This window comes from Osmerus eperlanus, unplaced genomic scaffold (genome assembly GCF_963692335.1).
Source record: "Osmerus eperlanus unplaced genomic scaffold, fOsmEpe2.1 SCAFFOLD_522, whole genome shotgun sequence".
In the NCBI taxonomy this organism is placed as follows: Eukaryota; Metazoa; Chordata; class Actinopteri; order Osmeriformes; family Osmeridae; genus Osmerus; species Osmerus eperlanus.
This window is the reverse complement of record NW_026911151.1, coordinates 8,806-18,831: the sequence shown is the minus strand read 5'-3', so window position 1 is coordinate 18,831 and position 10,026 is coordinate 8,806. Positions and strand designations below refer to the sequence as shown.

At 46.0% G+C, this 10,026-nt stretch overlaps 1 protein-coding gene across 1 annotated transcript; it reads right to left on the bottom strand.

Annotated features, from left to right (window-relative positions):
* Positions 1 to 3,728: 3,728 nt before the first annotated feature.
* LOC134015713 (nuclear factor 1 X-type-like) lies at positions 3,729 to 5,946 on the bottom strand. The gene is made up of 2 exons (XM_062455269.1): positions 5,125 to 5,946; positions 3,729 to 4,313 (listed from the first exon to the last, which is right to left on the bottom strand). The coding sequence occupies exons 1-2, from the start codon at positions 5,125 to 5,127 to the stop codon at positions 3,744 to 3,746; spliced, it is 573 nt and encodes a 190-aa protein (XP_062311253.1). The 5' UTR covers positions 5,128 to 5,946; the 3' UTR covers positions 3,729 to 3,743.
* Positions 5,947 to 10,026: the final 4,080 nt, after the last annotated feature.

The window sequence follows — 10,026 nt, the reverse complement described above, 5'->3', positions numbered from 1 at the left end:
CTAACCCCAACGCTCCCCCTCTCCCCCTCCCTCCCTCTCTCTCGCTCCCCCTCTCCCCAGAAAACATCTTTGTATCGTAACTGTGCGGTAACGAGAGCCTTATGAGTGGAAGCTGCTCCAAACATGACTAATGCTGGAAAACACAAAGGACTCATCAGACGGGCAAATAAGGAACACGTAGCGCAGCTCGGCCTCGCTCGGCCTCGCTCGGCCTCGCTGCCCGGGGAGCCCCCCTGGAGCCTCTGTCGGGCTGACGCCACGCGGCAGGACGGACCTCGCCCCGCTCCTCTACGTCCTCATCCATTAAGCCTATCAGAAGAGGCGCCGCAGGCCCGCCAGCCAATGGAACTATACTGTTTTGGGGTCTAGAACATTCCTGCTTTGGGTCTAAAACAATACTGTCTTAGGTTTAGAATTATCCAGCTTCAGGGATAGACCTAAACGGTCTTAGCTCTAGAACTATGCTGTCTTAAGTCTAGATTAAATCTACACTGTCTTAGGTCAAGACCTGTACTGATTTAGGACTAAAACTATACTGCCTTAGGTCTAGAACAATTCTGTCTAAGGTCTAGAGCTACACTGCCTTAGGGCTGAAACTCGACTGTCTCAGAGGAGAGGAGACAGACTGTGTGGTCGAGAAAATCTGGTCTGTGGCCGCTGCAACATCAACTAGGATAGACAGCTACAGGACAGAACATGACTGGACTTGTTGGGCCATGCAACTGATAGCTTCCTACAGACACACACACCCCGGGTCAGACTGCTAAGAATAAAAACTGAAATGTTGCCACAGCAAAGGTTAAAACGGAGCTCTTGGCCTTAGCTCTTTGGAACGTAGGGCTTTAAAAAATGTTTGACTAGTAACGCCATTCTTTTCTATTCCTTTTTGTATTCGATCACATCCTATTCTATGCGATTGTATTCTTACAGTAAATGAAACTGTGCTAGAAACAGAGAATCTAACATTGGCGCATCCCTCTGCCAACAGCCCTGTGTCGTCGGGGTAGCGGTGAAGAGGTCTCTCTCTCAACACTGAGGGACTTGTGTCCCTGCCAAGCCGCGCAGCGCACAACCCGTTCTGCGAAACGCCTCCTGCTTTTTCAGAGAATAAACAGAGAAGCAGGGAGAAGCGATTTCAACGAATGGTAACAATAACCCGAGTTTTACGATGGAATATAACCCCCTTTCTAAAACACATATGGAGCCCAGCGCTGTATGCCGAGGCACGCGGCCAACGGACAGAATATTAGAGTGTGTTTTCTTTCACTGAAATGCAACACCGCGATTTTAAGAAAATGAATTACTGTAAGATACATTCGGGCGTAATCAAGTGCATGTTCTCTCTCTCTCACACACACACACACACTATATCTCTCTCACTCGCTCTCTCTCATTCGGACACATTTAGTACACACGCAGGCACATGCACACGTATACACACACACCAAAAAAAGGGAAGTAACAGGAAGACGGGTGAATTTTATATTACCACTGGCATGTCTTGAGCTCCAGGCTGGTGGCCTGGGGGGGGCCTGGGGGGGCCTGGGGGGGCCTGGGGGAGGTCTGGGGGAGGGGGCTGTGGGGTGGTGGGTGGTTGGCGTCACCGGGAGTTAATCTAAAGCCGGGTTAGCGGCGACGGCGCATTGTGAGACAGGAAGAAGAGCCCGCGGAGGGCGGAGAGCCGACGCTGGGCGACACACTGGGCTGAAAGGAACACGGCATGGGGTACTCTGTCACCGGGGCCAGCGGCTCCGCTCTGCCAGGCAACAGCATTAGGGCTGGCTGTAACTGTACGCCTGTCTGCTGTAAGACAATACAGCACTCTGGCCCTATGCTAATGGATAGCTGGAGCCGGGGAGGACCGGAGTGTATGCGAGCGTGGCGTAGTGGGGACCACTACGCCAGGGTTTTTTTTTTACCGCTTGTAAACTCGGTCAAATGTTCGACTGTGCTTAATTTGTCCACGCTGTTCCATAACACCAATGAGGCACCGCTGAGGCAAATCAAACTGACCTTAAAGAACCACAGATATTCCATCTGTGTTTCTTTCCCTGTGTCTAGCATGCCCCGCAGACAGGACCAGTCCCCACCACATATAACTAACTGTACGGTGCCAGGCCTTCCAGAATCAGAATCACACATGATTGGTAACAGAAGAGAATACAAGAAACAGGAGAAACTCTCCCGGCGAGAACACTGAATTTACGTCAAATAAAACACAGTAAATGAAGTTCTGAGAATAGCTCCAACATTGCAAATGAAATATAGGATCTGTAATTATTTCTCCATGATTTATTATACAACAGTATAATTATCCTTTTTAATTAAAATGCATATTTCTCAAGCTAAGCTCAATTAAACATCTCTTCAGAGAATGATTACTGCATATTAGGAATACAAATATAGTATTGTGTAATTATACTTTTTTCCCCCAAATTATTATTATCTGTGTTATTTTTCTTATAGTTTTAAGTGGAAGAATTAGCATGGAGGCTCTTAGTACTGTATTTACATTATTAATATTTAGTTTTTATTTCTAATAAAATCGCATGACATTTCTGATGAAACTGCGCAAAATAAATAAATTGAATCCCAAACAGATTCAACTTAATTATAGTTAATAGGTGTTTCTACATTTTCACTGTTGTGTTTGGATACAGTTAATATTAAGATAAGATTGTGAGGCAAAATTACAGAGGAAACACCTGCGCTGAATTAGGAGAAAAAAGTCATGAAAGAAACTGACATTAACTGCCAAGTTGATTATCACCACTACAGTGTGTGGTTTGTACAGTCTGTGCCTGTGCCTGTGTGTGTGTGTGTGTGTGTGTGTGTGTGTGGGTGTGTGTGTGTGTGTGTGTGTGCGTGTGCGTGTGTGTGTGTGTGTGCGTGTGTGTGTGCGTGTGTCACTGAGCAGTTAGTGACAGTTAGAAAAGTCTCAGGAATTCTCTAAGAATTTACATTTGACTGAAAGCATATGTGTGTGTGATATGGAGCGCGTGTGTATGAGCGTGGCTGTGTCCGTGTGTAAATACGGAGGCTTTGGAGGCTCGGGGCTGGTGAGGGAGGAGGACTGTGGAGCCCTGACCCTGAAGCTCTCCCTGCCTCCCTTCAACACAACCTGGGACAGGGCCAGCTGTCACCAGGCTCCCTATTCCTGCACCACCACACACACACACACACACACACACACACAAGCTGCATGTACACCCTCGGTGTTCAGACAGCATATATACGCAACACAACCCATGACACACACTCAAACATATTCTTAAGAGCGACGGTTCACACACAAACGGCCACACAAACGCAAACAGGTGCAGGTGCGTTTGTTTACAGTCAACACACAAATAAAACATGCACATTTAGATGAAGACAAATTTGCCCCTCAAACACCTGAGCAAATGTACTAGTCCAAACATGAAATCTCGACAAACACGTCTAAAGCCAGACTATACAGCAAATGTACACAATCACATACGCACAACAACAATGGAACGAAATATCTCGTCATTGGCGAGTCTCCTCTTTCCGATATTTTGTTGTGGTTGAATGCACCTTGCCGTTTGTGGAGAGCCAGTGTTACACAGAGAGGTGTCAGGAAGGGGCTCACACACTGACCCTGTGTGTATCGGCGGTGTGAGAAGGTGTGTGTGTATAGAGCGTGTGTAATGCAGGGAGTTCGCTGCTTCGCAAATGTAGCGTATGTGTGTGTGTGTGTGTATGACAGAAGAACAGCCATATCAAGCTATCATGGCAGGGGGGGTGGTGAACCACTGACCTGGCGAATGGACGAAGTAGGCCAGGTAGAGGTCCAGCTCCTTGACGGACACGCCGATGTGGTGCGGCTGGACGCACAGGCCGTGGTTGGAGCACTGGGGCGACTTGACCAGCCGCTCCCCGTCCGTGCTCTCCAGGGGGCTGCCCTTGAATAGGATGACCATCACCAGGTCCAGCCGCCACACCTTGTCCGCCTGGCGGAGGCAGTCGATGCGGCGGATCTTGCCCTTCTGGTCGGGGTTGGACAGCACGCAGCAGGGCGGCTTCTTCCCCGTGATGGTGAGCACAAAGTCCTCGCGGAACTCGGGCCGGATGTCCTTGCGGAGCTTGGCCAGCAGGCGCGACGCCCACTTCTGCTTGATCTCGGGCTTCTCGCCCAGGAGCTCGTCCTTGACGGCGCGCTCCTCGTCCTTGGTCATCCGCTTCTCGTGCTTCTTGAAGTACTTGCGCTTGCGAGCCTGCAGGTTGAACCACGTGTAGGAGAAGGCGCGGACGTGGGGCAGTAGGGCCTCGATGAAGGGGTGAAATTCATCCTGAGGGAGAGACGGAGAGAAGGGAAGAGGGGGACGCGGGGTCAGTATTGGGCCGTCTGGTGCTAGCGTGGCCAAACAGCTGCAGATACACTGGGTGCGAGAGGAGAGCTGGGTGCAAATACAAAAATAAGTTTCCCAGCCAAATCAATTCGGTGTAAGACTAATAATGAATTTGCGATGGAGAGCGGAAACAAATTGATAATATTAACAATGCCATAATAATTATTAAGGTGTTAATACACATGTACATTTTTCTTTAGAATTAAAACATTTAAAATATAACTATTAAAAACAATTATACATTATTACCTACAAGGTAATTAATGTAATTGTTCCAAAAACATTATCTTTACCATCTGTTACTCAAATATAAATTAACCTACCTAAATAATTTCAACAAATATATAAAGTGAATTATAAATGTATAATAGGACACTCAAACAAAACATTTTTTTTTATAAACATTTACAATAATAACTTCAACCCAAAACGCCATAAATGATTTCCGCAGTTAAAGTTATTTAGCTACACCATAATACCTTCACTACATAGCGCTCGGCAACAATGCCTAGATCTCGCCACAGAGTTCCGGTGCCAGGGTTGCCACACACCGGTCGGTCTCCGCCAATCTTTGCTGCCACAAGACCACTGTTAAAATGTGCTGCTAGGAGGTCTGCCATGACAGCCTCTATCTCTCCTACCACGCGAGAGAGCTCCAACCAGACTCACATTTCAACGAGAAACTGAAGGAGGAAAGAAACCACCACAGAAAACCACACAGCTAGAGAATAGCAGACGGTCTGGTAGTTACCATTTTGCACTCTCATCATAAATTTGGCACAGCGTTCAGAATGAAAAAAAAAGAAAAAACTCCACCGCACCAATTTTTTCACCCCCCTGCGTTCCCAAATGTACAGCAAGTGCTGGTTCGCTTAGGGGTAGAAAAATTAGAAGAGGGAAAAAATTGTGGGGGGGGGGGAGTGCACAAAGACAATTAGCTGAAGATGTTAAAATGTCCAGTGGCTCACAATAAGCAGTGGAACAAAGTTTAAAACAAAACAAGGTTCCCCCCTTGTTGCTGGGGGTGGACAGAAAGAGTGACACCGCCGTCAGCTTAATGGTTCAATCTACCACGGAAAGACATAACAATAAATTCGAAAAAGGACTGAAGAAAAGCAATGCGCAAAATAGAATAACTAGAATCAAAAATAGAAAACGGTTGACAGGATTTCTGTTGTGGAAAAAAAATTCAAAACACTTTCAGTATAATAACTGGAATAAACGCATTCAAAATAAACACTTCTTCTTTTACGCTTCCCCCCCACCCAAAAAAGCAGAGAGAGAAATAACCCTAAAAAAAAGTCCTTGGCAAAGGGTAATTGGTATTGGTGTTTACTCAGATCTGTGGGCCCCGCGCAAGACTCAGAGACACACACACAAGCGGGGGGGCCTGGGAGAGCAGAGCACAGAAGAGGAAGAAAAAAAAAGGAGAGAACCGAATCAATGTTGGACGAACGCGTACGACCGCTGGCAAAGCCGAGTGCTGCTTCTTTTTTCCCCTTTTCTCTCCAACTCTCTCTCTCTCTCTCTATTTCTCTCTCGCCGTTTCTCGCTCGCCGTCTCTCGTCCTCGCCGTGTTCTTTCCCTAACCATTGCTTGAGCCTTTGCCAACACAAGTAGGGCCCACCTATTTGGCAACGAGATGCCTGTAGCCCAGCCAATGCGTTAGCTTCAAGAGCTGAAAGGGAGGGAAAAGAGAAAGGGCGGGCGGGGGGGGGGGGGGAGTCAATGGCAAATAGAGAGAGAGGGAGAGAGAGAGGATAAGGGAGGGGGGGGGGAGAGCACAGCCCCGTATGAAGGTGCACGATTTGCCAAATCGACAAGTTCCTATCTGACGCCGAGGCAAAGTTCAGGCGACACGGCTCTCTCCCCCGCTCCGAACCGAGCTCCCCTCAGCCCGACTCCATCCTTAGTATGGCCGCCATTGCCTCGTCTCGCTAACCCCCGCCCTCCTCCCCGCCTCTCTCTCTCTCTCTCTCTCTCTAGCCGTATCTCTCTTGCGCTCTCTCTTCCTGCTTGCGTAATGCAACCTTGGCACAGGATGGCATGAGTAGAAAGCACACAGCTCCAAAAATCTCACCAGACCCCACCGTAAACACACGCGCGCGCGCGCGCACACATAGACACAGACTCACACCACCCTCTCCCCACCGGTGGCAGCTGCTCTTGGATTTCCCCCCGGGAACAAAGGGGGGGGAAACCAGCCGTCGCACCCCCTCTCCCCCCAGCCCCCGGGAAAAGACGCACCAGTGTGGATCTCTGGATGCGAACACACACAGCCAGACAGTAGCATCCTGTTAAAAGGCATATTTGCAGAGGAACTATAGAAACAAATAAGGAACGGTTGTGGAATAGCAAACACAATGGGCGACGCGGCACCGAGTTAGCGGCAGCGTGGCTTGCGGCAGCGTGGCTTGCTGCAGCGTGGCTTGCGGCAGCGTGGCTTGCTGCAGCGTGGCTTGCGGCAGTGTGGCTTGAGGCAGCGTGGCTTGCGGCAGCGTGGCTTGCGGCAGCGTGGCTTGCTGCAGCGTGGCTTGCTGCAGCGTGGCTTGCGGCAGCGTAACCTGCATGTAAATCACCGCCAGGTTCCTCTCCCTCGGAATCACGCGGGCTTCCGCCCGGTTCTCATTGGCCGGTGCACCTGCCTCACAGCCAGATACTCTGTGGGTGGACCCGAGTGGTCTTCTCCACCAACAGGCTAACAGGCGTCGAGTTTTGATTGTGATCAAGCATGAACACGTCACTTCATTGCATCGACACACCGACACATCCTCTTGGTCTGGCAACACGTTCTACGGGGGAGACGAGCGACCGCGGCCCGAACTCCGCCCGCCTTCGGTTGACCATCCACGCACACAAAACACGCGCACATCAACTGTGTATTTGCTTACTGCAGATATCATCTAATCTCTCGTTACAGTGCTGTCGTATCAGACACGCAGGCTCTCTTCCACCGTCGTAATGTCTGTTTAATCTCAGAGCCATAAAGACAACATGGCCCCAGCAGCATGGTGATTCCCAGGCATCCTCCCATCACCTGTCACCAGGCAGAATAGACCCAATCTACAGCTCTGGGTTCATTGTCTCCACTTCCTGTGTCGCCTATTGTTGCAGGTACTTTATGAACATACAGAGAGGGAAACCTCGGTTAAAATGTGCATTTGTGTGCGTGACGATGCACGATCCGTGTATAGAAACAGAAAAGGCTGATGGAACAGCAGCAATGCAGCAAGAATAAACTAATTACCGACACTGGATACGAAAGTGAGGATCCGGGATCAGTCACATGATCACCTCTATATTAACACCAATGTGGTGTGATATAACTAAACAGATATTACATTACATGTCTTGGCAAGCCTGTCAGATATTGCTCTCGGTTTTCTATCTATTTAAAAGTTACTTAGTATTAATTAAACCATCTATCAAAAACACATCCTTGTTTAGTGCTAACCACTTGGATTATAGGCTACAGTTATAATCTATGTCTTTGTGTGTGTGAAATATTTCATGATATTATGGCAAATGTTGGCAAGTTTTTTGTTAACAACTTTTTGTGGATCAACATACAATGGATTTCTTAGCATACATTTAACAACCAAAGAACCTGAAATGTTGCTTAAGACGTTTTTTAAGAGTCACCAGTGCCAAAGCACAACTATACAGTCCGCACCGCTGCACGAGACAGCACTATTGCTGCTCGATAGATTTAGCTGTCTGAAGTTTTAATACTATGTTTAATTGCCTTGGCTAATACTACTCATTAGTGATCCATAAAAGCCACCGTTTACGTGACTTACAAACTGCATGTTTTAGTTCTAGCGGCGGCTGTGCCCTCTCTTTCTTAGAACAGTGCTTCTGTAATGGTGACTACTTGTGTTTCAAAACACGTTATTTCTGTGTTCACAGTGCCCAGGCCTGACATGTGGACCAATAGTCTGGGACGACACCGACACTGGCGCTCTGTTAACTCAAGCGCGAGCAGGCCCAGACCTTGAAGTGAGGCTGCAAAAAGCCGTTCCCTCTTCTGACAAAACTCCACATTCCAAATTCCATGTGTTGCATTAAATAATTATTTTTTCAACCATTATTTATTACATGTGGGTTATTTCATAAGAAGGTCCTGTTTTCCAAATATCAAACACCAAAAATGCTGATAGGTTATCGTCTGCCCTTTCGTTTACGCCATGTCAAGTTGCTATAACCTCTATAGCTAACGTTCATGGATTAGACTACTACAACACACAAACTATGCATATATAAACTACTCCAGTTTATGTCAATGCCCTATGTACTGTATGAAGTTATAGCTTCAGCCAAAATAATTAACAATACAATCACTGTTTTGTCCTCATCGTGCACTTACAATGCCCTTGGAAGGAAGGGTTGGCATTCCAGCAAGCGAACCATTTGTGCGCCACCATTGGTAAATGCAGCTTCATTTGGGCTAATGATAACAGATGAATGATATACACAAACAATCCGTAAATAAATGTTACTTCAAATCCAACTTGGCAGGCTTTATTTCGTCAACTAAAAAAATAAAAAACATTTTCATAATATGCAGTCCATAATCGAGAGAAAATAATGACGAACTCACATGGTAAATCTCTTGAATAGCAGAAATGATGAATAACACTGCAAAGTTATCGACAGATATTTTAACGTGAATATAGAGGAACTAAATGGCTACCAGGCAAAGAAGGCAGTTAACAAGCAGCCATACAAATGAAAGAAAAAAGTGCAGACAAATACGCAAATAATTTGGTATCTTTAAAACAACAATTGTTCAGTTTGCAGTCAGTTTAAAATATTTAATTAGCCTATATAAATATATGTATTTCTTATTAAGGTGAACAAACCGACAAATTCCCCTAAGCAGGCAACTGAAATACTACAATTAAGTAGGCCTATGTTCTGCATTTTTTTGGCAACTTTATATTTTTACGTTTACATTCACATGTAAACTAAACGTTTATGCAATGAACTTTTATGCCTTTGTGCATCGTTACTGCGCAGTCTGCTGCCAGTTCTCATGAAAGCATTCTCATCTAAACATCCCAGTATGACAATAAAGCAAACAAAACCCATAATGTGTATCATATCGACATTGTAAAAAAACGGCTCATTTTAACAGCTTAAATCTATAATGCAATTCTTTTGTGGGTCCTTTATTTCTCGATTCTCAGAGCATGTAAATGAGACGTCGAGTTTCGCCTGCCAAGTTCACATTAACTCTTTGAGTGGCGAGTTTCCACTGAGAATAAGAGGGCCTAACCCACATATAACAAGAAAAGCACGAACATTTGGGAGCCTTCAGTTGGATAAATTAGTAAAAATGGAATATACATAGGCCTATAGGCCTATATCAATTGAAATATAATGAACTATCCTACAGATTGTATTTAGTAATTTGGTTGTCAGAATCAATTTAAATATTTAACTCTCGTTAAATTGTGAAACGATTTATCTTATTCAGACAATTTCTAAACCTTGACAACCGACATAAACAATAACTAATCAATTCGCTTCCAAGTAACCTTTTATTAGACTCATAATTTGTATTCATATTCGATCATTTAATAGTGAATGGTGTGATTTGCTTTCTGAAACGTCATTCTTAATATTCGTTGGACTGCTATCTATCCCTGTT